The 27725-nt window shown below is 43.1% G+C and overlaps 1 protein-coding gene across 1 annotated transcript in view; it reads left to right on the top strand.

Annotated features, from left to right (window-relative positions):
- WDR27 (WD repeat domain 27) overlaps nucleotides 1–27725 on the top strand; it is a 147300-nt gene that overhangs the window by 69953 nt on the left and 49622 nt on the right. Inside the window, exons 22-23 of the mRNA XM_015415401.1 lie at nucleotides 9772–9869; nucleotides 15561–15663. Coding sequence (XP_015270887.1) covers nucleotides 9772–9869; nucleotides 15561–15663 — 201 coding nt within the window. The remainder of the gene's footprint in view (nucleotides 1–9771; nucleotides 9870–15560; nucleotides 15664–27725) is intronic.

Here is a 27725-nt window from a genome sequence, read left to right as displayed (position 1 = left end):
TTACATAGCTAAGCACAATTAAGGGGCCTAGTCTTCTGAATCTCTTTGCTGAGGCAGCAGCTGAGAAGACTGGGTGCTTGAGTTCCAAAAGGAACATAGAAACGGACACTGACACTCCTCTGCTGCCTGTGTCTTCCTGATTTTGGTATGGCTCTTATCTGTGAAATTAGTGGAGAGACACATGAACACATTGAGGTACACAAGAACCTTTGGATCACAGCCAGTGATTTGCTATTTGCCATTCACCCCATTTCTTAGTTTTAAGTACAGTACTAGCTGTAGGTTTACTCTGTTTCTGAAATAAAATATTGTTATCATGAAAGTAATAGTTATCTTTGGGTTTCCGTTTTTTGGCAACTTGCAGGCGGGTGCGCTCCATTGTTGCTCTGATATGAGCGGCCCACAAATGTGTCGATGGGGAGGGGTCCGAGTTAATCTTGGACCCCCGCGACCCCTTGTAGGGGGGTCGCAGCCTGGGGCACATGAGGTGCCTCTCCCAAGGCGGAAGCCAAGGGATCGAGGCTCCTTTTTGCCCCAATAGGTTCCCACGGCATGGCACCAGCAATGGCACCTAAAGATACATACCGGCCCAAGTGTGCAAGTGTTCCGAATGAAACGATTTTCTCTACATAAACAAACACAAGTAAAAATGGGAGTGAATCCATGAGTTAGCGAGCAACCGCCTAAATCCCGAGAGTAAAGCCGCCCCAAAATCCAAAAAAAGCGGAAGGGGGAGGGGAGTCCTGATCCTGAAAAAAACTGAGTTAAAAGCGGGGACTGAGAGGGCGGCTTGAAGGGAACGGATTTTGACTGAGTGTGCTGTGGATTAGCAAGAAAGCACTTCTTACCAGACCTAAGAGACTTCTGAAATTTTTTCGCTAACTATAAACAATGACGCAGCGAGCAGAAAGAATGGCGGCGAAATCAAAACTTACAACAGGAACTGCCAGCACATCGTCTCTGGTTACTAAACCGGAAGTAACCATAGACTTTCCCAAATGATTGCTGCAGCTTTGTGCCCTCTACTGGACCAGATGACCAACCTCAATGACAAGTTTGATATGTTGCAAAAGGAGCTTAAAGAAACTTCAGCAAATACAGAGAAGTTAACCAAGAAGCTGAAAAAAGTTGACGTTAAGTCCAGAGACTTTTTTATTATTATTATTTATTTTTAATTTTTTTAACCTTAGATTTTACTATACCGCCCTAACCCCCGAAGGGGTCTCTGGGCGGTTCACATTATGCTGTTCTAAGAACTGCTGTACCTATCTAGGGCCACATCTGAATTTGGGGTGGGACTTCCTACCGGCACCCTGGTGGAATATGCACTCCTTCTACTTTTCTTCTGGCTTGGCTCGGCTTGATGTTCCTCGGCTGTCCTCGGCTGCTGGCGTGGCGTCCCTTCCGGCTTCCGATCTTTCATTCTCTGGCAACCACAGCAGCCACAACAGCTTTCCCTCGGCTCTCCCTTGGCGCACGGCTTCCTGATGCTCCGGCCGGCTACGTCCATCAGGCCCCGCCTTCTGCCTCCGCGTCATTCGTCGAGCGCCTCCAGGATCGTGCCGCTGCTGCCGTCGCCGCTTGATGCTTGATGTCTTCCTTTGCCACCAGGGATCGCTCTGCTTCGCACCGCCTCTTAGCTCCGCCAGCACGCCGCCGCCGCCCGTCGTTCTCTGCTCCGCCATCGTCCTCCACATCACCATCCTCACACCACCGTCTGCACAACCACCATGCCTCTTTTATCGTCAGAGGTGGGTGCCCCCTGCCCGTCTAAGGGCAGGTACCCATTTGTCTACTCGCCATAGTTGTTAATTGGCTTTCGACCCACTGGGTTGGCGGGAGCTGGGATAAAGGCCGGGAGCTGACGCCGGCCATGGTGGTATTCGAACAGCCATAGTGGCTGTTCTTTGGTTGTTAACGCAGGCGTTTAACTGCCTGCACCACCGCTCCTCCACCTTTGAACAAAGACTGGAGGTAGTGGAAAAAGAAAAATTCTCTGAGAGTCAACAATTGTTACTTCTTCAGATGGAAAAATTAGCATCTGTCCTGAGATATCAAATCATTCCGGAGCAGAACCTGAAAGAGATTTTAAGTGAAGAGCTCGCTCCCACGGTAGGCTTAACAGCAGAAGTGATACAAAGCTATATGGATACGGTATATCGTGCCTATCCAGAATTTATAAATTTATTTTATTTATCTTTCAACTTTCTACCCCGCTCAACCCCCCAGGGGGTCTCTGAGCGGCTTACAGTTAATCGATTATCCCTACCTATGGCCACATATACTGGGGACGGGGACTGCCCTACCGGCACCCTGTGGAGGGTCTTTGTTGATCTTCTTCCTCCCGGTCGGCTTGTCAGCTTGGCTTTCAGGCTTCCGGCTCTCACTTCCTCCTTCTCCTCACGGTCTTCTGGTGGTGGATCAGCAGGCCCCTCTGGCACGTGGTACGCTCTGGTGTGGCTCCGGCTCTGTCCGCTTAGGCTCCGCCGCGCCTTCCACGAACCTCGCGTCTCCTGGCTCCGCCTTTCCGCCACGTCCGGTCCACCATAGATGTTGCACTCAGTCGCCATCTTTTGCCACTCGCCGTTCTGCCGTTCACCGCTCGCCACCGATACTCCACGAACCCCCTCGACGGGGGAGGGTGCCCCCTACCATCTAAGGTAGGTACCCAATTTATCTACTCGCAGTTTTTTGATGTTAATTCCTGCTTTCGAACCGCTGGGTTAGCGGCATAAAAAACCCTAAGTTACCTGGAGAAGTATACACAAAATTCTCAGAAAGGTCAATGAGATTTAATTTTGAAGGCAACAAACGGAATTGTCTTGAAACTCAAAGGAGAACAAATCAAAGTCTTAAAAGATGTTCCATTTGAGATCAGGAGAAGGAGGAGACATTACAGAGACTTAACACTGTTTTTGCAAAATCATACCACCCCATACAGATGGATATTACCGGAAGGCCTTATCTTCAACTACAATGGGAACAAAAGAAAAGATTGACTCTGTTTCTAAAGCGAAGATATTCCTGAAGTAACAACAGAAAGCGAGTGACGAATCTGAGAAAGTGGAGGACAACAAAGATGCAGAAGGAGAAGAAGAAGATAAAAAGGGGAAAGTTCTGACAGTGCTGCGAACAGCTCGGCAGAGTCCTCTGACCGGGAAGCAGAATTAGGGACTGCTGCTCCTAAACCTTTAGAAGTTAGACTGGACTTTGTTAAGAAGCGCAGAGGAAAGAAATAAGCAAAATAGAGTAACATTGAAAGTCTGATGTTTATTATAAATTAGTTATCTTAAAGCTAAGAAACACACAGTTTATCCAAGCAAGATTGTGTTTGCTCACTTTATACTTTTATAGTATTAACTCTCATGTATTACTATTTGAGTAATAGGGAAATATCGATTATCTTGAATTTATGTATTAATGATCCTTGCTACTCGTAGTTTTAGGTTGTTCCCTTCCCTTGACCCTGTAGGTTTGTAGAATAGAAAAAGCAATAAAAATGTTTTTTTTTAAGTAATCTTTGATCATCTCTGATCATCAGGATTTTCATATAACTTTCAAATGGCAGTGAATATAAGCAATTGCAATGTACACTTGCTGATGCAGTGGTGAAGGCCTTGGACTGTATGCCCTGTTGTTGGCCCCCAAGAATAACTGGTTGGTCACTGTATAAGACAGGATACTGGACTAGATGGAGCACTGGTCTGATCCAGCAGGACTCTTCTTATGTTAATAACTACAGTTTTGCTTCTTGATACACATTCGATTTTGACCTTATTTGAACATGTACATGTTTTACTGAAAAACTGTAATATGTCTATAGTAATATGAGATCAGGGCTGTGCAGGATCTTCTTCAATTCCACAGGGCCCGTAAGACGGAGCTGTTCCACCAGGCCTTTGGCTGAGGCGTCAGGCATCCGTGTATGGCCTCTCTGAGGTGTCTGTCTCCTTTAGCAAGGGAACCTTTACCTTTACCTTTATACTTACTTGTATCAACGGGCGAGGGAATCTCTCTCAACCAATCAGTTTCTGACTTGGGCTGTGACCACCAAGTTTAATATTGTACGATTGTGTTTTAAAATTTTAATTATACTTATTGTGTTGCTAATATGCTGTTACCCACCCTGAGCCAGTTCATGGGAAGGGTGAGCTATAAATATGAAATAAATAAATAAACAGTTGACAGGCATACTAAAGCTAAGGATAAGGCGCAACGAGTAGCATTAACTACAGCTGTGTTATGCCATGCTAACAAGGCCTTTGGCTGTGTACCACATCACATACTGAATCATGTACAGACAAATTATGAAAGCATTTCTGTCCTGGCTCTGACCTTGATGCTAAATATTGTCTTATGTACTAAATGCATATGGCTGGAATAGGGCATTTAGGATTCAGCAGTAGTCTTGTTTAGCAAGGCAACAGTCAGCTAATACCTGCAGCTGGTAAAAGAAATAAGGCACAGCTTATCTTCTTGGAATAAGACACAGTACTGTCTTATCAGTTTTCCCCTTGATATGTGCTAAAAGTGAAGGATGTTATTTGGGTACAGATAATTTTCTTAGCTTGTTGCTGAAATAGAATATTATTCAGTAAAAGGCCTTGTATTTCTGAATGTGTTTGGCAAATACACTGATTTCAATGCAGTTGGAAATACTGGCCCCCAGTCATGTCTTGCTGCCATCATGTTCATCAGACAAGACAAATATTTGGGTAGTGAATTAACATGCAGAGAATGAAGGCAGCTTCCATCATTGCAGTAGCTGCTATGTAGAGAAAGGTACCCTCACATGGTAAAAACATACTGTCCAAAAGACTTCTGTCAAAGGTCTGCATCCACATGTTTCTCCACTCTGACATCTAGACTGGAATGTTGTTTTTAACAACATGCACACAAAATCATCCTATAATTCACCACTTTCCAGGTTTTCCTTACCCTCTGCAAACTGTTTCTCAAACCTGCTTTACTGTGACTTTTAAAAAGGGTGGGGGGAGAATGCAGTCCGAGGGCAGTAGTACAATATCTGGATGGGCAGGTGTGCTTTTTTGAAGGTTTTGCCCACTATTGCCACTTTCTACTATAGCTCCTCAAAGCTGTCATTTTCCCTCCTGTGCCACCACATAGCTATGGCAGCTATAAGGAAATGACAGCAGGAAGTGGCACTGATGTTGGCAAAACCTTCAAAAAAGCACACCTGCCCATCCAGATGATGTGCTACTGCCCTTGAACTGCATTCTTTTTTTCTTTTTTGGAGTTTTTTAAAAGCTGGCAACTGTTATCATGCTATAGTATTTTAAAAAGCCTTCAAAAACATTCCAGTGGCATACTGGCCAGAATGTAGGGGAAATTACAGATAAAAGTTCACAGAAGACTTCCGTGTGAACACACGCCATTGCCCAAGCAAATTCAGTGAATGCACACTGGGGAATCCACACTGTATGAATGCAACCCAAGTCTGTTATTAGTTAGATATAGGTACTGAAGAGAACTGTGAAACACTTGTCATTTTGGGTGCAATGTGATGCTTCCACTGAAATAGTTTTCTTTATCACAGCAGTAGTTTATGGAGTGCAAAACATAGTCATGGGTTTAAGTCAGAAGTCTCTAAATCTGTGGTTAATTTGGGGGCAATTATGCTTAGCAGCCTTTCTTAAGACAGATGTATGGAACAAGAGTACTTGCTTTCACTGAGGTCATCCATTGCAAAAGGACATGAATGAGTAACTTGGCAGGTAGCATTTAAAGGAAGGATAATGAGCTCTTTAAGCTGACAAATAGTGGCTTGGATCCAATGCAGCATTTGTCCACAGAGGGCACATTTCTTTCTCCCACCTGCAACATAATTCTGCCTTGGCCAGGAGGGCGGGATAAAAGTTTAATAAATAAATAATTTTAGGGGACATTTAAAGCTGCAGCCGGGGTGGGGTGGGGCCAAGAAGTTTCCATTTCATGAGTGGAAAACCTTTTACCAACATAAATGCTGCACTAGATCCAAGCCAGTACTTTAACTTGCCTTTTACGTTTTGTGTCTGTTTTAATGACTTTATTCAACTAAAAAAAACCATTGAAGAGAATGGCTGTTTATAAGGCACTGTTGAGTATCTGTTGACTTAATACTGGGATGTTTCCCAGTTATGCACCAGCAATTGTGAAAACTAAAGATCCCTGACAATTTAATACTGATTGTGGGAAATGGCCTCATATTGAACACTTGAAGCTGTCTTATACTGAATCAGACCATTGGTCAATATTGCCTGCTCAGACTGGCAGTGGCTCTCCAGGGTCTCGGGTAGAGAAGTCTTTCACATCACCTACTGCTGGTCCTTTTAATTAGACACGTCAGGGATTGCACCTGAGACCTTCTTCATGTTCAACATCAGCCACCATACTAAATGCAGTGTGGTCTAATTAGACTTTCAGACTAGGCTTTGGGACACCAAGGTTCAAATCCACACTCTGCCATGGAAGCTTGTTGGGTTACCTTGGACCAGTCATGAATTCTCCACCTAGTCTATTTTACAGAATTGTTCTGAGAATAAAATGGAGGAGAGGAGAATGATGAGCTACTTTGGATCCACAGTGGCGATCATAGCAGGGTATACATTAAGTAAATAAATAATAAATGGGCTGATAAAAGGTTGGTTGGTGGGTGGAAAGGAGAAAAAGAATCAGGAGATGTGAGGATATGGGGATGCCATATTCTGCAGTTCTTGTGGGTTCCCCACCATGCAGCTGGGTCGTGGGGCCAGCATCATACAATTTGGGCATAGTTTTGCTGGGTAGAGGAAGGAAAGCAGAAGATAGGGGTGAGGAGATAATCTTATTTTCCTCTGCTGCACTATTTTCCTCTTCTTTTCCTGCTTTCCAGGGCAACTGATTGGTGTCTGTGTGGAACAGGATGCTGGAACACTGGTCTGGAACACTACCTTTCCCACCTGCAAGTCCTTGTTGGTCCCTCACTTGTAAATTATGTTAAAGACTGGTTCCAGCTCTGTTTTCATACTAGTTGTCATGCAGTAAATATTATTGCTTTCTCAGTTATATCAGTAGTTATGTGCGGGATATATGTGTGGAATATTTATCTGGAATGGCTTGTAACTACTGTTGAGGGCCTGTCTGCTCTCTAGAATAGAGAGCTGTTGACACAATCACCCCTAAGCACTCTTCCCCCCCAGACTAAGCCAAGCAGTCCCCGGTTTACTGGGGTGCTGATGGCATCCCTATCACTGGAGGGATGATCGAGTACCACTGGTGGAAAACCCAGAGTAAGACTAATAAAACACAACATAGAACCCATATTAGACTTTATTCTGTGGCAGCGGTGACTGTGAAAAGGCAGTACTTCTCCACCAGCCTTGCATCTGCGCATAATCATCCAGCTGAGCTGTTTCATATGGTTCATGGACTTTTACTTCATAGCCCCAAGGAAGTAAAGTCTGAGCACATGATGACCCACTATGCTCAATTTGCTACTTACTTTGCAGACAAAATTGCCCAAATCCACTCTGGGTTAGATGTTTACATGGATGTACCATCTGCTTGGCTGATTTATAGGGATACTTTTCAACATGTGGATCTTGGGAATGGGACAAGATCCTTGGAGAGGTGAGACCTGCCACCTGTGTTCTTGACCCTTGCCTTTCCTGGCTGATAAAAGCCACCAAAGGAGGGCTGGCTGAGTGGGTAAGGGGGATGGTAAATGCTTCCTTGAAAGTGGGGGTTATGCTGCCTGTGCTCAAGGAGGCAGTGATTAGACCTATTCTGGGGGGGGGGGGACACCCCTCCCTGAGCCCTATTAGGTTGGAGAACTTCCGGCCAGTCTCCAAATTTCCATTCTTTGGCAATGTGCTAGAGCGGGTGGTTGTTTCACAGCTGTAGAGGTTCATGAAAGAGTCTGATTTTCTGGATCCATTTCAATCTGGCTTCAGTTTGAGATTTGGAACAGAGCCGTGGTTGGTAACCTCTGTTGAGAACTAGATAGGGGGAATATGACCCTGCTAGTTTTGCTGCATCTCTCAGCAGCTTTGGATACTATTGACTATAGTGTCCTACTGAGCTTCCTCTCAGCATTGGGACTAAGGGGCATTATGTTATGGTGGTTCAAATCCGATTTGGGGGGTTGGTCAGATGGTAGTATTGGGGGATTCCTACTGTGCTTCCTGGCCATTGGCCTGTGAGGTTCCACAGGGGTTTGACCTGTGAGGTTCCACAGTCTTATCCCCCATGCTATTTAATATCTATATGAAGCTACTGGGAGAGGTCATTAGGAGGTATCACCAATACACGCATGATACCCAGCTCTTCCTTCCTTTCCCATCTAATTCTGAGGGTGCTATTAATGTTCTGAACCGGTGTTTTGAGTCAGTAATGGGCTGGAGGAGGGTGACCAAGCTGAAGCTGAATTCTGAGGTTCTCTAGGTTAGTATACAAGCAGGCCAAGGCTTTGAGATCTCTCCCACCTTGGATGGTGTTAAACTCTCAATGAAAAGCTAGGCTTACAGCTTGGGAGTGCTGCTTGACACAGTGATCATTTTAGAAAAATGGCTGCAATGGCCCAGAATGCCTTAGCCCAGCTTTGGCTGGTGCACCAGCTGTGTCCATTCCTGATCTAGCCACAGTGATCCATAACTTAGTTACATCTATACTGGATTACAGCAATGTACTCTACTTGGGGTTACCCTTGAAGAGTGTTCAGAAACTGCAGCTAGTACAGAATGCTGCAGCTAGACTGCAGGTCGGGGCCAGCTGCCATGAACATGACCCTGATATTACAGCAATTACATGGGCTGTCGATCTGCTCTTGAACCCAATTCAAGGTGTTGGTTTTATCTTTTAAAACCCTATATGTCTTGGCACAGGGGTATCTGAAGAACCATCTTCTCCCATATGTTCCTGCCCACAAATTAAGATCACAGGGACAGGCCCTCCTGACTGTCCCATCGACCAAAGAAGCTCATCTGGTAGGTACACGAGAGAGGGCCTTTTTGGTGGCAACCCCATGATTATGTAACAACCTCCCCAGGGAGGTGAGCCTGGCTGCTCACTTTCAGCCTTTAGGAGGCAGTTGACGACAGTTTTATTTAGGACTGCATTGACTAATTTAGCTTTTATTGGCTGTCATAATTGTGGTCTTTTATGTATTTTTTTAATAATTGTTGTTTAATTTCATTGGAAGCAGCCTTAAGTTCTGCAGGATAGAAAGGTGGCTAATAAATATTTTAAATAAAACAAATGAACAAATAAATAAAATACTTGTTGGTAAAATGAGGCAAGGACTCATCATTTCTATTTTGTAGGGAAAAACTGCATTGTTGACGTTAACTATGATCTGTTTCCCCTCATATCTATAATACTTTTTGAGTGAAGGAAAATCATACTTCTGACAAGGCTGAATTTTGGAAGACATCTCAACTCTAATTGCCATTAGTTGCCACACTTGCCATATAGGCCATAACCATTTAGTTCCTAATGATTTCCTAGCTGCTCTTTCTTCTAGCTCTGGCTGTGCTAAGGGTCTAGGTTTTATAATACCTGTAACATAAGTGGATATGTTTTCTTGGTCATTGCCTTTTCAAAGGACCAGGCTAATTAGGAAAGATGATAATCAACCAAGAGATTGCAGTTTTAAAGTTTATGAAATCTGTGACACACTAGTGAACCCTAAGGCTTGCTCCCCCCCCCCCCCCCCCCCCACCACTGCAACTTCATACAGGCTGATGATCTCTTTATAGAATTCAGCAATTTCAAACATTTGTTTTCACCTTGTAGGGATCAGCTTTTAGCACTCAACCATATGGCGCTTACAATCTTTTCTTAACAACTGCAATTGGTGATGGCATAAAACTCTGGGATTTGAGAACACTAAGGTAACCACAATTTGTTTTACAATGAATAGAGAAAAATGTTGCAAAATGTGCATGCGTGTTGAACAAATGAGGCTGTCTTGGTTATATTTTTCTCAGATTCCTGTGTATGAAAAATAGTTGGCTGTAGAATGGAAGAAGTAGGTTCATCTTATTTTGTGAACAGCAGAACCCATTATTTTACCTCATTGTGTTGTTTTGATTCTGTTCCTTCTCTCCTGACTTTGCAGTTTCACTAATACTGATTTCCTCAGTTACCCTTTTGCTTCTAAAACTGTTTTATCTTGGTTCAATTGTAGTTTTAATATTCATCATGGTTGCTCCTTTTTTCTCTAACAAGACTACCCACCACTTTTCTGAATTCTCTAATGTTAACAGAAAATGAAACTACTTATGTCCCTATTTTAAATTATACATCAGAGGGTGCGGTCGGACAGCATGCTGAGAGCGGGTTAAACTGCTCCAGTTCTGTCCGGATTATATTTGATCTGGATAATCACGATCACACTTACCTCCCTTATCCCGCCTCACCGTGCAGTCACGTCGCTCCCTGGCGTCTACACTACCGATGCACAGGAGCGTGTGTCGGCGGGTTTTTTCTCTCTCAGTTTGCGCATGCGCATAGGCACTCATCCGTAGAATGGGGGGGCAAACTACTGTGGCGCATGTGCAGAACCACCAGAGCAAATCAATTCAACCCCTCCAACAAAAGACTTCCCTTTAAACATTTGACCCAAATATGGCCTCCGTGAGATCCCAAACTCATCTAAACTCTAAAACAAGTGACCGTTTGTCGGTTTTCTAAACACAGTAGCAGAGCTCTGCCTATGTGTGCACTGCCGATGCTAAAAGAAAAATGGTCGGCGAAAAGCGGAAGCCTCAGCCAGCTTTCGAGCGGGGAGGGGGTTTAAACCAGAAGTGGCTTGATACCGGAGGAGCGATCACACAGGGGGAAAATGCAGCTTTAAACGGGAGAGCTGAGAAAACACCACTTTGGGACCTGGTAACAAAATACTCCGGGTAAAAGCGGTTTTGAGCCGGAAACCAATGGCTGGGGACGGGAGGCAGATGTTGACTGTGTGAGCATGCATATAAAATTCGCTGCTGAACTGTCACGACACCAGATCAATCAGCGCGTCTGAACACACCCTGACTGTCTTTTTTATGCCAAGAATCTCAAAAAGTCTTAATAAGGTTCTTTTTTGTTTTATCCTCAAAATAATCTCAGATTCGGCTGCCAAAAACGACTGGCCTAAAATGGTAAAAAGCCCAGTAGGTAGCCCATGTGGAAGACAGCCTGGTCTCTAAAGTGTTAAACACTACACCATGCTGGCTTTCTGGAATTCATGTTTCAGCTAAATTAGACCGGAGCTTTTGGGTTTGTTGCCTTAAATGTTTTATAACAACTTCTAAGTGGTATTGTTGCCACTAACCTGAATTAAGGTGTGCATGCTTTGCAGTCATACAGTACCTGTGCAACATATCCAAGATGACATGGTATAAATGTTTTCTGGTCTTCTGCTACATGATCTTAGTGCGAGAATAGTGGTTACTATGCCTTGTCCTTTGAGCCACAGTCCAAAGATTTTTCAGCTGAAGGTCCCTCTTGTCCTCAGTTCAGACTTTTTCTTGTCCAGTTCAGACTTGGAAAATTCCTATATTATATGGTCAAGAAAGAGCCCAGCCCTCTCTGGGCTCCAGTTCCTCTGCTTTTGCATGTATTACCCTGCTTCCCACAAGTAATCTTTTTCCTATTGGAAGGTTTTTTTCATGCAAGGAGAAGTCATTGTGATTTACCTGAGGTTCTCTAGCCTGCAAGGGCTTTCCCAGCACACTGCCAGGTGTCTTATCAAAATAGAAATGATCTGATATTCTCTGAGTTGTGGCTTCACTATATGTGGGAGGAATGTATTCCTTATGTCATTGAGCTAACTGCCATCACTGGTGAAGGTGATTCTAGATCTCAGCTTTTTCTCATCCCACACGTGTTTCTGCATATGTTCAGTATTACTGCTGAGTGCGCTTAACAACATTCAAGATGATAACTCTCATCTTGTTAACACAATATAAGGGTATGGAAGAGGTGCAAGAACTCAGGAATGGTCAACACAGCTAGCAGTATTTATCAAAGTTCTTATGCCATCCCTCAAATTCAATATTGAAAACATGGATACTGTGTGAAACATCTGTTATCTTATTTTTAACCATTTTAACCATTGCCAAGATTCAGAAGGTTCTTGTCCCAGTTAATAGTTCACAAGGGAAAACATTTGGATTTCTTTTGGCACTGTGTTTATTCCACTCTGTAACTCCATTTATCTATAGCAGTTTTATTTAGCCCTGATGATAGGCTGAGATAGTAACCTGTGTGCTTCCTAAGGGACCACTTATTTCTACGCTGCTTAAGTTGGAGTTAGCACAGTAATTACAGAATGTTTTGATGATGTTGAAATATGAATGACTGTATCTTCATTTTAATAAATAATTGATGTGTTGCTGTCTCTGTGCATACATGTAGAATAAAGGACACTTTCCACACTGCATTTTTAGGTGTACACCTTGGTGTATTATAAATTATACTCCAAAATGCAAACACATATTTCATACAGGTACACTTGTTGAAAATCTGTGATTAACTGCAATTTCCGGTTGAATGTATACTGTGTAATGAATGAAATGGCTGTAAGCTGCAAGATAGATTTTTAAAATTTTAAAAAGCACACATGATAGTGAATCCCATTTGAAATCAGTGACCATGGAAAGTTAGAATTAAGTAATCAGATGTCTGGTTTTGGCCTTGAAAATAGATCCCATCTTGTCTAACTTAAAAGAAATCCCATCTTGTCTAACTTAAAAGAAATGCATCTACAGAATTACAAATAGGAGCAGCAGTGCAGGAAAGAGCATAGGTACAGATCACTGTAATGTCCAAGTGAAGTGTGCTGGAAAAACTGCTTTGAAGGAGTCTGGGGACCAGTTTAATATCAGTTGATCTTGTGTTATTGTTTTCTAATTTAATCTTATCTTTTTTTTAAGGGAATGTTTAAGTTCTTGCCAAACCATAAAGTTTATTACTCCTACCAAATGTCAAAAAGTAATAAAATGGGAGACTTTAGCGGTTGGACTTTGTTATATACTTATGTTTTTGCAATCAGTTGGTCTAACTGCAATTCATGAATAGAATGAAAAGCTGAAAGTGCTTCACAGGTCACTTATCTGCTGCTTCCTTTTAAAACATTAGTTTTTAAGGTGAGAGGGTGAATGGTAAACTAGTTAAAAGTAAAGTCTGGGTAAGCAGCTTGTGTTGTCTAGCTATGGTCTCTGCAATATGATGTTTCATAAGGGTTGTCATTCCCTCTTTTGAAAGTCTGGTATTTTCCCTTGCCTTTTTTGTTTTGTTTTGTTTGTTTCTGCTTTTCCATTTGTATTCTCTGTTCTTGCTCTGCTGTTCTTGATGTTATTGCTGCATCTGCTGTAATGTCATAGTCAGTGTTCCCTCTAAGCTGAGTTAGTGTGAGCTAGCTCACAGTTTTTTAGCCTCTGGCTCACGTATTTTTGTCTTAGCTCAGGAAGGATGGCTCCAGAGCAAACTAATTTATGCAGGAGCCAAGTCGCTCACTCACAACTTTAATGCCAGGAGCTTACCAAGTAGAATTTTTGCTCACAGGACTCCATAGCTTAGAAGGAGCATTGGTCATAGTAGGTGTGTATAAGGAAGTCATACCCAAAGCTACCATTGGCTTAGTAAGCCTGATGTTATAAGTTAGGGGTGTGCACTTCAAAATAATTCATTTTGAAATTGTTTGGTTATTACATAAATAGCATGACTATCTTCCCCAAAATTTCAGGAGTATTTGTTCTATTTCTGAAATCCATTTTGGGTAAATTTTTCCATTTTGGGAATATCATGTATCAGTAGGCTTGCCCTCTGGATCTCAGAAGCCAGGCCTACTTCCATTGTTTTCACTCGGCAGTAAACCTAATGTCCAAGTACAGTAGGGCGTAGAGCAGAACCATAAGTTTGAATATCTGGAATATTTGATTAACTTCTCCCCCGTTTACCATGAACGCCAGATAACAAAGCTTTTACTGAAATTACTGTGGAACAGGTGAAAGGGAAACATGAGTCAGTAATTAAAGTAAATATACATTTTTTTTCTTTCCTAGAAAACAATTTTGGAAGAGAAAAACTGTATGGATAAATATAATAGCTTCAACAAATTATGGGTGAAATAAAATGTCACACATTTTATATGTTCTTTGCTGCACATTGTGCAATGTGCATAGAGATAACTTGGCAGGTTACTATACTATACAATAGGGTGTATTGGTATTTCTCAATATTCCCAAATCCCAATACCAGTAATTCAGATTTGGGAGATATTTGGGAAATCCAATTTTTTTTGTCTCCATTACACTCTTTGGGGACCATTATAGTCAGTGGCCCCCATAGGGTATAATGAAGAATTGATCTGGGGCTCGGGGGAGCTTTTTTGAGGCAGAGGCACCAAATTTGCAACATAGCTGCTGGTGCCTCTCCTCACCCCCTCCCCCAAGTCTCAAAAAGATTGGAACAGGGGGTCCAATTCTGTGGGCCCCCCCAAAAGGTGCCTCCATCCTCCATTGAAACCAATGGAGGAAAAAAGGCATTTAAAGGGGTTCTGGTCCCTTTAAATGCCTTCTCCAAGCCACATTATGTACCATTAAACAGGGACAGCTTGCTACAAGACAAGCCGAAAGAAATTACAACAGAACACCACTGGTGGTCACCCAGCTCACAACTCAAGCCAGTTCAGTGCATTATAAATAATCTACAACCATGCTGCATAGTTATACTTCCTTCACACAGGCACTGGGAATCTGATGTTTTGTTGCTTACAGACAGCCTGCTAACCTAAAACAACTTCTCACCTGCAATGACAAAGTACTTAACAGTAACATGGACTCTGGTACCAAGGCCTGCAACAAACCAGGATGGCAACTTTGCTCTCATATAGATCCTAGCAACACCATTAATGGACCCAGCAACATCAGCCATATCCTCTCAAGCTCATACTCCTGTTCATTCTCTAATGTGATTTATAGCATCACATGTCAGCAGTGCCCTTCCACCCTCTACATTTGGACAAACAATCTTTGACAAAGAATTAATGAACATGTCTGTCATCAGAAATAGGGCCTGCAGGTCAGAGCAGAACTGCTCCACCACACCAGCATGTATACAAAAAGCTATAGGAGATAAAGGCTTCTGCTGCTCGACTTTAGGGCTGATTCTCTCTTCTGGCACCTCAGTCATGCATTTTTGGTTGTTGTTTCCAAGTGACATCATCCTCTGGTTTCACACAAATTGTGAACTGCCTGTTTTTCCACTTATAACTCAGTTTTTTTTAAAAAAACACCCGGCTTGACAATGTTGGAATGGACCTTCCTTAGCATCTAGAAGGCAAGGTATGCCTTGTTTTTGCATGAAAAGAAACGTCCCCTTCATCCCCTTCTCTTGCACTTTCACTATGAACCATCTTGATGCTACTCACACCAATAAAATGTAGATTTTTTGGAAAAAAATTGGGGGGTCAGCAGCGTTGTAGTGCAGTTACTTCATTACAACAATACAAGTGGTAAGTGTTTTTCTCTGCTCTCTTGACTGGCATTTGAAAAGTCCCAGAAGTTCTCTTTTCTCTTTTTTTCCTGAAGGTGTGAACGCCGTTTTGAAGGACATCGTAGCCGTTGTCACCCTTGTGGAGTTGCTGTTTCTCCTTCTGGGCAATTCATTGCCTGTGGCTCTGAAGATAAGTGTGTATGTAATGGATAGTTTATTTCTGGCAAAACATATGCTATTGTAAATACAAAGGGTGTTGTGTTCTACACATTTCCAAAGCCACGTTAAACTGAAAACTGAGGCCTAGTTCACATTACTGTGACTTGTGAGAATGTAAAAAACCCCAAAAAGCTTCCCTGTAGTCTGGCTCTGTGTTTCCTGGTAATATATAGAAAGTAGTATCACGTAAGGGTGCACTTTCTGCACCAACACAACTCCACCTTTTCCCCCCACCCCCTTTGTTTAGCTGTGCACCTTGTTTTAACTTCCTGTTTAACCATATGTACCTCTAATAACATCCCTATGGAGAAGGGAGCTGCTTTATGGGGTTTTCTAAAGCTTTCTAGTAAGGTTGCTTTTTATACATTGTCTGGCAGACTATTCCAAGGAAACCACTGAGATACCTATAGGTCTTCTACTGACCAAACACACTTCTCACAAAGAGCACACCTTAGATAGGTCGCATGATGCAACTGAAGCAGGCAGGTAGGCTTCTTCAGGGAGAGGCAGTCCTTCAGATATGTGGGCCCTTGATCATGAAATGTTTTAAGTGTTAAAACATCCACCTAGAATTGCTCCTAGAGACAGGTAGCTGAAGTTTCTGAGTTGTCTTCAAGGGCACCCCACACAGAGACCATTCTCCGGTGGTCCAGGAGTGGGGCAGTCCTTGACTCCTTACTCCTGGGAAAGCACCTCCCCCTTCCATAGGCAGGGCCAGAAAAGGGACTTATCCTCTGATTCTCAGTCTTACCGGCCCTGCATTATGAGCAGGACATGCTGGCTGTGCTCTGAAGAGCACGAAGATCCCAGAAGACACAGGAAGGTCATAAGAAGAAGCGGAGACCTAAAAGAGGGTGATGGGAGAAGGTACTTACCTTCCAGACCTAAAACATATTCAAGAGCTGCGGACCTCGAACTACAATGGATCCGGCGCCGGCAGCCCTGCGAGGTCCCCAGGTGGTTGCGGCGCCAAGAGAAATGCCTCGGACCCCGCTGGGAAGGTGGTGGTAAACTGCTTCCCCCTCCATCTAGCCACAGCAGCTTGCAGCGGTTTTGGGGACAGGTGCTCAGTGAAGAGCCTGGGGAGAGCGGAGGCAAGAGAGGCGGCCAAGGGTGGTGCGGAAACTCCATCACCATCCCTTTTGGTGTTAGAACAGAGCCCCCTCCTTCTTCCAGATCGTGGTGAGGAGGGACGTGGTTCCTGCATAGTCTACCCAGTCAGCTGAACCACGGTAGGACTGTATCCATTGAGAACTGGCAAGGTGTGGAGGGGGAGAGAGAAAGAGGACTACCCCCCTCCTCCAGTTTTCTTTTCCCCGCCCTTTACTCCTTTTCTCTGGATCTGGATGGGAGGTTCTTTAAAGGACGAATTGCTTCTGGTCCATGGGTCAGGTCTCTAGCAGGAACATTTTACAGTCCTTCTTGCTGGGCCTTCGGGAAAGGGAGCAACAATAAACAACCTACTTCTTCCCCACCAGGTTCGGCTGATGTGGGTGGGGTAGGGTTCCATTTTGGGGTTCTGTTAGGAGAGTGATGGTGGCTACTTTCACTTTCAGGTTCCTCTAAAATGGCTGAGAAGGTGGGAACATCTAGCTCCCAAGGCACAGAGAGTCTGAACCTTTCACAGACTACCAGTATAGCCTCCCAAAATACTGAGCCCTCAGGAGAGGAAACCCATTCAAATTTCTCCCCTGGCTTAGAGAGGAAATGAGAAAGAATTCACTGATCTAGGGCAACAGGTAGCTTCTTCCCAGGCTACTGACCTCTCTGCTAAAAGAGACAGGAGTCCCAGTACAGAGGGCAGCCCTCCTCCTAGAAATACAGGCCTCCCAAGCACAGCAAAGGGTGCACACCCATTGTTAGTGATATGAGATCGCTACAGATTCTGAGGATTTAGTGCCAGAAAAAGGCGAGCTATTAGAGCAGGAGGAGGAAGCGATGCCTGTCATTCAATCTAGACTCTTCCTCATAATCTCTTTACTGGAATGTGGGCTAAGGTCATCAGGGCACTAGAGCTTACATACACTCAAAAGATACAGGAAGACAAGGAGGATCCTGGGGGTTTTTCCTGTAGGCTCTGACAAAGCCATTCCCAAGACTACTACTAAAACCGCAGGTGTGCCGCTTCCTGCAGCATTTTACAATATTATTATGGCAGAATGGGAACATCCAGCCAATCCAAAGTCTGGGAAACCCAATGTTTAACAAACTCTGCTCTCTTATTTCAGGAGCCACAAAGAAGTTCAAACTTCCTATGGTGGATGATTCGATTAACTTATCAGCGTCTACTTCTCTATTTCTCATGGACGCTGATGGACGCCCCAAAAGACAAGGGAGTTGAAAAGGCACTGCGTAGAGTTTTTTGAGGTGCCTGCCATCTCCCTTAGAGCATCAGCTACGGGATCCCTGTTTGCTCGAGCGGTCTACCTGTGGGCCTCAGAGCTAACTTCTGTAGACAGTGACATACCAAAGAGCCTTAAGGATGAGCTAAAACAGATAGCTCTAGCCACAGCATTTGCGGCAAAAGCCTCTTTGGATGCCATACAACTCACAGCGAGGGCTATGGCATGTAGCGTGACTGCCAGGAGAAATACGTGGCTGAGGCACTGGAATGCAGATCCAGCAACAAGGGCCAAGGTGGCAGTGGTATCTCTCAAGGGAGTTAAACCTTTCAGAGCAGGCCTGGAACGTTACTTGGTGAAAGACAAAGGCAAGTCACGGGTGCTACCGTCAAAGAAGGAGGATATGAAATCTAGAAGGAGACCACAGTCCTTTTGAGACCTTAGTCGTGATGATAAACAACAAAAGTCAAACGGCCTAACAAGTCTAGAGACAATAGGTCATTCGGCCTCAAAAGAAAATCTGGACAAGGTGTTAAAGGACCCAAGAAGGAAACTTCGGCATAACTAGGCCAAGACAATGGAAGATATAGACGCAAGAGTACAGTTTTCTCTGGGCAGTGGCACCAGACTGTGTCGGACAAGTGGTTCCTGGAGACGGTGGCCCATGGCTATGCACTAGAGTTTGAAAGAGGGAAAGATCACCAGGAAAAATCACAAGATGATGTTACAGGCCATCTAACATCTGTTGGACATTGGAGCGATAGAGATGCTGCCCGAGACAGAGAGGTTGCTAGGAATTTATTCCATCCCTTTACGATCCCCAAGAAGAACGGGAACACTAGGCCCATCTCGAACTTGAAGTGGCTCAACAAATATGCACAATCACAAAAGTTCAAGATGGAGATGTAGAGGTCCATCTTTTTCCTCCATACATGCAGGGGACTTCATGGTCTCCATAGACCTGGAGGAAGTCTATTTGCACATCCTGACAAGGGATGACCACAGGAAATTTCTAAGGTTTGCATATCACAGCAAATATTTCCAATATTGAGCCTCACCCTCTGGACTCAAGTCCTCGCCTCGGTTCTTCTCCAAGGTCCTGGGGTCACTAATGGCCTTCCTAGGTCTGAGAGGAGTGGTCCTGTTTTCCTTACTTGGAATATGTCCTGATCCAGGCAGAGTCCAGTCACCAGGCGAGCCTACACTTGGACCTTACAATCCAAGTACTACAGGGACACGGTTGTGCTATTAACAGGGAGAAGAGGACCCTGGATCTGACTCCAGTAATTACACACTTGGGAGGGCGGATAGACACAAGACAGGACAGGGTTCTTCTGTTCAGGAGAGGTTAGTAAAATTTCTCACTTATCTTACATCAGGTCCTGAACATTTAGACACCGGAGGTGATGACCCTAGCATGTCTCCTGGGCATGATGGTGTCATGCCAAGACCTACTACCATGGCCTAGAGTTCATACGAGACCCCTGCAGCGCTTTCGTTCTTCACTACCAGAAGGAAATAGACTAACAGATAGTCAAGTAGGTAGAGTTACCACTGTCTGTGTGGACAGAGTTACAGTAGTGGCTAGTTCCGACTTGGTTCACAGAAGGGATACTTCTAAGGGAACCCCAGAGGACCGTGCTCATGACGGATGCAAGTCTCTTTGGCTGAGGAGCGCATTCCATGGGACACATGATCAAGACACCTGGTCGAAGTCAGAAACATCCAAAAGCATAAACTTCCTGGAAATTATGGCCATAAAGTTGACCCTGGCTAGCCTCCAGACGTAACTGGTAGGCAGTCATGTTCTGATTCAAATGGATAACATGATGGTTAAAGTCTATATTAGGAGGTAGGGAGACACACATTCCCAACGGCTACACGTGGCAGCGATGCAAGAGATGCAATGGGCAGAGAGTATGTGCTGTCCTTAAAAACACACACACATGGCAGGAAGAGAAACGTGTTAACAGAGGGACGGCTTCCAACAGATCAGCGAAAGATTTGGAAGGCAGAGGTGGATCCTTTCACGTTGAGACAGACCGACAAGTAAAAAAAAAAAAAAGAGTTTGCATCCAAAACTCACATGAAAGGGGCACTAGGAACATGTTCCTAGCATGGCCTGTTCCTAGCATACCCCCACCCCCATTCTATATTACCAGTATATTACCCAAATTTATATTGCTTTCTGCTGCTGGGGTTTGCGTGTGGAGTGGACTCAGGGACCTGGGTCACACAGTCCCTGTGCTCACACTAAGCACTGGGGCTTAGCTACTGGGTGCCTCCCCAGAGGACCCAAATTTATATACCCCACCCCTCTTGCTTGTGAACACTATAAGGATGAAAGTTGGTGGAAGGGTGCTTATTGTGGGTGGAAGAAGCCCTCCCCATGTACCAGAAACCCTTTTCCCCAGGCACCAAATGCAGCTTGCCACCCCCTCGGAGTCCCACCTCAGCAGTGCATCACCAGGGGTCTCGGAGCTTTCTTCCCCTGCTCCGTCCTTGGGGTTCTCCCAAGAGGAAACAGAGATTTTAGCAATGTCCAGATGACAACAGTTGCTGAAAGTTTTTGGAAAGGACTCTGACAGCAGTGGTTCAGAGATTGGTGAAGAAGCATCCTTCCCGTCAATATCCCAGTTCTCTTCTGCTCCTGCTGCCCCAACTACACACACACACACACAGTGCCTCCCAGCTGAGTGCCAGAAAGCAGGTGTGCCTAGTCCCACCTGTTCCGATTCTGGGGTCCCATTTCTAGCCCACCCTGTGAAAACATTTCCCCACCCTCCCCAGTGACCTGAGTGCCAAGTGTGCCATGCCCATGTCTGCAAAGGCACAAACACCTAACACCTGTCTTCTTCCATTCTTCATAAGCACTTACAAAGGGCGCACCTCACTCTTGCCACTGGAGGAAGGAGTGGCAGGCAGTGGGAGGAGGAAGAGGCCCACTCCCTCTCAGCAGGGACAAGTGGAGGGTTCCAGGAGACCCTCCAATAAAGGCTTCTCACACTCTGGGTTTCCATTTCTTTCCAGAGTAGAAGAATACACCCAGGGTGATGGTGTGGTGTGCTCTGGACCTGTGTGTTTCAGCCTTGGAGTTTCAACCCTGGGAGTATCGTAGGGACGCTTCAGTTCCTTGTGGTGTCTGGCTGGGGAGTCTGCCAAGCTGCTGTGGGGTTATTTTGGGGAGTCCCCATCAAAACTCTGGGGATGCCTGGTCTGCCTTCCTGTCCCGTCTTTTTAGACTTGAGGGGTAGCCTTGCCAGCTTCTCATGTATTTCCATTTATCCTCAGAGTAGAAGAATTCACCCCAATGGATCGGTGCAGTCCGGATTCAGTTGCAGAGTAGAGTAATACACCCCCTTGGTGGGTGTGCTTTGCAGCATCTGCGTGTGTAAACCTTAGCTGATGGGTTCCTTGGCTGAGTACCCTCATACGCTCCCAGCTGCTGTGTGGGTATTTTGGGGAGCCCCAGTCAAAACTCTGGGGGTGTCTGCCTTTCCATCTGTCCTTGAAATACTGGGTGTGTTTCAGCCTGGGGGGTTCTACTGGGCTTGAATTGCCCTTGCTTTTTTTGCTGTTTCTTTCCCCTCCATTAGAAACAATGGAGGATGGGGGCACCTTCTCTGGGGGGTTTTAACTCGGACCCCGTAAATCCAGTCCTTACTAGGTAGAGGAGATTCAGCTGGAGATCTGCTGTGAGTTTGGTGTCTCTAGCACACTTGGGGGGGGGCTGTTCTATACACTCCTGAATCTGTGCCTGTCATTTCCCCAGAAAGCACTTTCCTGAGGGCACCTTCTTTGGGGGAGCTGTAACTAAGACCCTGTAAATCCAATCCCCACCAAAACCTGGAGGGCAGGTAGAGAAGAGTGTCAAGGGCTGGGGTGCAGGCAGAGGGAAGTCCAAGTTCAGTCCGGGGTCTTCAGCCAAGAGGAGCAGAGCAGGAATCAAGAAAGTCCAAAACACAAACCAGGAGCAAGGTCATTCAAAGCCAGAGTCAGAAAGAGAAGAGTGTCAAGGGCTGGGGTGCAGGCAGAGGGAAGTCCAAGTTCAGTCCGGGGTCTTCAGCCAAGAGGAGCAGAGCAGGAATCAAGAAAGTCCAAAACACAAACCAGGAGCAAGGTCATTCAAAGCCAGAGTCAGAAACTGGAGGAGACGAGCAGGAAGGAAGTCTGGGAACAGGAGGTGGAGTAGATGCAAGGTGTCGTGGATGAGTTTGCTTCCACAAAGAAGCCAACCTAGAGCCTGAAGCTAAATAGCCCTCTGCTGCTGTTTCCAATTAGCGCAACGACACCAGCAGCCAAGTGTCTGTCAAAACTCAGGGCTAACTGACCGTCTGCTCCGCAAACGAGTTGCACGTCGCCGGGTCACCAAGTCCTGGTGGAGTCAGTCTCGTAAGCAAGAAACTCGCGGGGGCGAGTCAGGAGGGCTTTCCGCCTGTAGCTGCTCCTCATCAGCTGTTGCTGAGCCAGGTGCTAATGCGGGCAGTGATGGCAAATTGCCAATCTCTGAAGCTTCAGAGGGACCAGCTGTGGGTTCTGCTGAAGCTGGCAACGTCCCCTCATCAGCACCCATGACAAAGAGTCAGGTGGAGGTCCTCTGTGAGTTTGGTGTCTCTAGCATGCTGGGGGGGGGGGGGGTTTCCCATACCTTTTTTTTGTTCTTGGGGTGGTTGTGTGCTGTCGGTCGGTGGGGGGGGGGGGGGTTCTACCATATCACAAACTTAATGAACCAGTTCAGTTTGTATGAAGCCTTTTTGTGAAGGTTTGTGAAGCTCTGTGATTCAGTTTGTGGGTCTGCCATAAACCAAACCACATTTTTCCAGTTTGTGTCTATCTCTATTTCTAATTTTGGTTTTAGAAGATGTCATTTTTAAAAATCTTTTCTGTTTGACCATGAGCATCTGAGCCATATCCTTTTTTTTAGTAAACAAATTTTATTTTCTCAGGAATACAACATATAAAACATTTCATTCTATCAATTGTCTACCCCATTCCCAGTTCCTCCCCTCCCTCCAATGGCTTCCCACAATGCTTCCACCCCTGCTCCAAATTACTTCATATCATCAACAATATCAGTTTTTCATCATTACAATCTAAAGATAACATCGTTTGACTTAATATTGATCTAAACATATTAAGTTTTGTTTCACATCCCAGTTCTTTTCCAGATAAATTTTAAAATCATTCCATTCTCCAAAAAACTCATCGTCTTCTTTGTTATTCAGTTTTTTTGTAATCTTATCCATTTGTGCCATGAACAGAACTTTTTGTATCCATTCTTCAACCTCTGGTACCTTTTCTGTCTTCCAAAACTGAGCATAAATCATTCTCGCTGTCACTATCAGGTACCAGAGTAAAGTTTTTTTAGTCGTATTGACTTCTTCCATTTTGAGTCCCAAAAGCAGAATTTCCGGTGCTTTTTTAAAAGAACATTTCAGTATTTTTTGCATTTCATTGTGGACTTTTGTCCAAAAGTCTACAGCTTTCTCACAAGTCCACCACATATGATAAAATGAGCCCTCATGCCTCTTACATTTCCAGCATTTGTTTGACATATTTTGATTCATATTTGCAATCTTCTTAGGTGTCATGTACCACCTATACATCATCTTATAACAATTTTCTTTAACATTAGTACATGTCGAGATCTTAATAGAGTTTTTCCACAAATATTCCCAAGTTTCCATATCCACTTCCTTATTCATATTAATAGCCCATTTTAACATTTGTTCTTTAACAGTTTCATCTTCAGTATACCATTTTAACAACACCTTATACATTTTAGAAATATTTTTTCCTCCTCCACTCTCCCATACCTTTTCAATTTCATTTTTTTCCTCTCTAAAACCATAGTTTTTTTTGTCAGATCTAAAAAGATCATAAATCTGCATATATTTCAACCACTCATATTCATATTCAATTTCATTCTGCTTTTTCATTACCCACTCTGTTCCCTCTTTTTTAATTAAATCTCTATATGGCAACCAGTCTCTACCTCGCTGTCTTGAGTAAGATATCAACACTTCTACTGGTACAATCCACAATGGTCTTAAGTCACTCTGGTACTTCTTATATCTTGTCCATACCATATACAAAGCTTTTCTCACCAAGTGAAGTTTAAAAAAACTGTCCATTTTTATCTTGTCATACCATAAATATGCATGCCAGCCAAATCTACAATCATGCCCTTCCAACCCCAACAATCTGTCATTTTCAAGCTTCACCCATTGATCCATCCATGTTAGACAAACCGCTTCATAATATAGTCTAAGATTTGGCATTTGTAGACCTCCTCTTTCTTTGGCATCACAAAGTATTTTCATTTTGATCCTTGGTTTCTTGCCTGCCCAAACAAATTTTGACAACTCTTGTTGCCACTTGGCCAACAAATCCGTTTTATGCAGAATTGGTATTGTTTGGAACAGGAACATCAAACGTGGTAGGACATTCATTTTTATAACTGATATTCTTCCCATCAGTGATAAGTTCATTTTATCCCATTTCTTAAAATCTTGAGTCAGCTTAGTCCATAATTTCTCATAATTATTCTTATATAGGTCTATATTTTTTGCCGTTAATTCAATTCCAAGGTATTTTGTTTTTTTAACTACTTCACATTGTACCAGTTCTTGTAGTTCCACTTGTTTTTGTTTGATCATGTTTTTACATATAAGTTTTGTTTTATTCTTATTTACGTAAAAGCCGGCCAATTCTCCAAACTCCTTTATTTTTTGAAAAAGCAATGTCAATTTTTCTGTTGGGTTTTCCACCATAAACATTACATCGTCTGCAAATGCTCGATATTTGTATTGGTGTCCTTTATGTGTCAAGCCCTTTATTTCTTGATCGTACTGTATTTTTTGTAAAAGTATTTCCAATACCCAGATAAATAATAACGGTGATAACGGACAACCTTGCCTTGTTCCTTTCTGTACTTTGAAGTTATCTGTCAGTTCTTTATTCACATTTATTTTAGCTCTTTGTTCAGAATAGATAGCTTCAATACAATTTCTAAAATGTTGTCCCGCTTCAATCTTTTCCATCATCTGGTGCATAAAATTCCAATTAAGATTGTCAAAAGCTTTTTCTGCATCAACAAACAGAAAAGCTACTTCTTTTTCTGGGTGCTTTTCATAATATTCAATTGCGTCCATTACTATTCTTACATTGTCTCTAATCTGCCTTTTGGGTAAAAAGCCCGCTTGATCTTCAGAAATTACCGTTTGTAAATAGTTTTTCACCCTTTCTGCAATAATTTTTGCAAAGATTTTATAATCGTTGTTCAAAAGAGATATTGGCCTGTAGTTCTTTACATTTGTTGAATCTTGTCCTTCCTTTGGAATCAAAGAAATAATTGCTTCTTTCCATGAGTCCGGCACCTTTTTGTTTTCTCTTATTTCGTTGGTTAAAGCTTCCAGGACCGGGGAAATTTCTTCTTTCATCTTTTTGTAGAATTTCGCTGTAAATCCGTCCGGCCCAGGCGCCTTCCCCAACTTTGTCTCTTCTATTGCCTTCATCACTTCTTCTTTTTGAATTGGACCATTTAATAAATCTTTGTATTCCTTACTTATTTTTGGTAGTGGAATCTCCTTTAAATATGTTTTAATCTTCTCAAGATCAACTCTAGTTGTTTGGAATAGTTTAGCATAATACTTGAAGAAACATCTCTTTATTCCATTAGGATCAACGAACTCTTTTCCATCTTCTATTATTTTGGTTATCATTCTTCTCTCTCTTCTAGCCTTAAGTTGCCAAGCTAAGTATTTTCCCGGTTTGTTCGCCCCTTCAAAAGATTTCTGTTGTAACTTCTTTAAATTCCAATACATTTCCTGATTCCAAGTCTCATTCAGTTGTTCCTTCAGCAACTTTAATTCTTTAATAATTTGCTTTTTTCCAGGCTTCTTTTTTAATTCCTTTTCTTTCTGAGCAATTTTTTCTAACACTTCTGTTTGTTTTTGAAGTTTTTCCTTTTTTTGCTTCACGTTTTGCGAGATGAGAATTCCTCTCATCACCGCTTTATAAGCATCCCATACAATCTGTATCGGTGTTTCTTTATTTAAATTTTGTTGAAAGAATTGTTTCGTTTCTTCCTTTAACATCTCAATTACCGTTTTCTTATCCAACAAGTCTTCATTAATCCTCCACAGAAAGGGTTTTTTCCTTTCTGTGGAACTCCATACCACCGGATTGTGATCTGAATTACATCTTGGCAAAATTTCAGTCTTATGTGTTTTCATTGATAATTCTTCAGACATCCAAATCATATCAATTCTGGAAAAAGAGCAATGTCTATTGGAATAAAAAGTAAAGTCTTTCTGCATCGGGTTCCATTTCCTCCAAACATCTTCTAATTTTTCTTGCTTAACTAATTCAAAAAAATTCTTTGGCAATTTTCCGCTGAATTCGTTGTCCTTTTGTGGTTTTCTGTCTAGACGATCTATTGTCCCATTAAAGTCTCCGGCCATAATAACTTGCTCATAAGTCAATTGTTGTAATTGGTCAGTTATATCCTTAAAAAATTTTTCCTTTGCTCCATTGGGTGCGTACACGTTGATCAACAATGTTTTTTTCTGCTGAATCATTAATTCCACACCCACGTATCTGCCATCTATGTCCTTAAAAATTTCTGTAGGTTGTAACTCCTTCTTCACATATGTCACAACTCCTTTTTTCTTGTTTGAGGCCGCAGAACAAAATTCAATTCCAAATAAAGCATTCTTTAAATATTTTATATCCTGTTTTCTAATATGTGTTTCTTGCAAGCATATCACGTTGCATTTCTGTTTCTGTATCCAATGATTGATTCTTTTCCTCTTGTTTGGTGAATTTAATCCATTAACATTCCATGACAACAATTTGTACTCCATTATGCGTTTTATTTTAAAGTTCTCCAAAGACGTCCGCATTGTCCGCCTTAAATTTATAAAAGTCCATCATCGATCTGATCTGAATCCTCCCACCTTGATACGTAAAGGATAAACCTTGTGGAATCTCCCATCTATATCTGATGCTCAAAGCTCTGAGTTTGTCCGCCAAGGATTTATACCTTTTCCTGTCTTGCAGTATTGTTCTTGGGAGTTCTCTCATCACCATAATTTTGTTTCCCTCTATTACAAAAGGGACGTTGAATTGCTTCTTGAATATCTCCTCTGTTATTGATCTTGTTACAAATTGTACAATTACATCCCTTGGTAAATTCTTCTTTTCTGCAATTCTGGAGTTCACTCTATAAATCAAATCAAAGTCTGAGTCCATTGACCCTTCCTCCTCGCCCAGAAAAGCCGTTATCACTTCCATCATTTTTTCTTTTAAGTTCTCATTCTCTGTTTCCTTAATGCCTCTGAATCTCAGATGAGTCTGCATCCTTCTGAACTCCATCATTGTCTCTGATCTTGTAATTTGTTGAGTCAAAGAATCTTGTTTCTCTTCTATTTTTTGTATCTTCTCCTCTGTCTCTGTAGTCTTGGTTGCATTTGCTTGAACATCCTTCTTAACTCCTTCCATTTCTTGCTTGATTGAAGTTATTTCTGTAGTAACCAATTCCTTCAATGCTGTTATGTTCTTCTCTTGGACTTCTTCTAGATGTTTCAGATGAATCTGAGTTTGCTTCTCCAGTTGGTCCCCCAATGTTTTTTCTATCTGCTCCCCCATGGCTTGTATTGCCTCTGTCATTCTCTTCTCCATTGCTTCCATGGAGGC

Source organism: Gekko japonicus, unplaced genomic scaffold, assembly GCF_001447785.1.
Source record: "Gekko japonicus isolate JY-2015 unplaced genomic scaffold, Gekko_japonicus_V1.1 scaffold1194, whole genome shotgun sequence".
In the NCBI taxonomy this organism is placed as follows: Eukaryota; Metazoa; Chordata; class Lepidosauria; order Squamata; family Gekkonidae; genus Gekko; species Gekko japonicus.
This window is presented reverse-complemented; position numbering and strand designations above follow the sequence as displayed.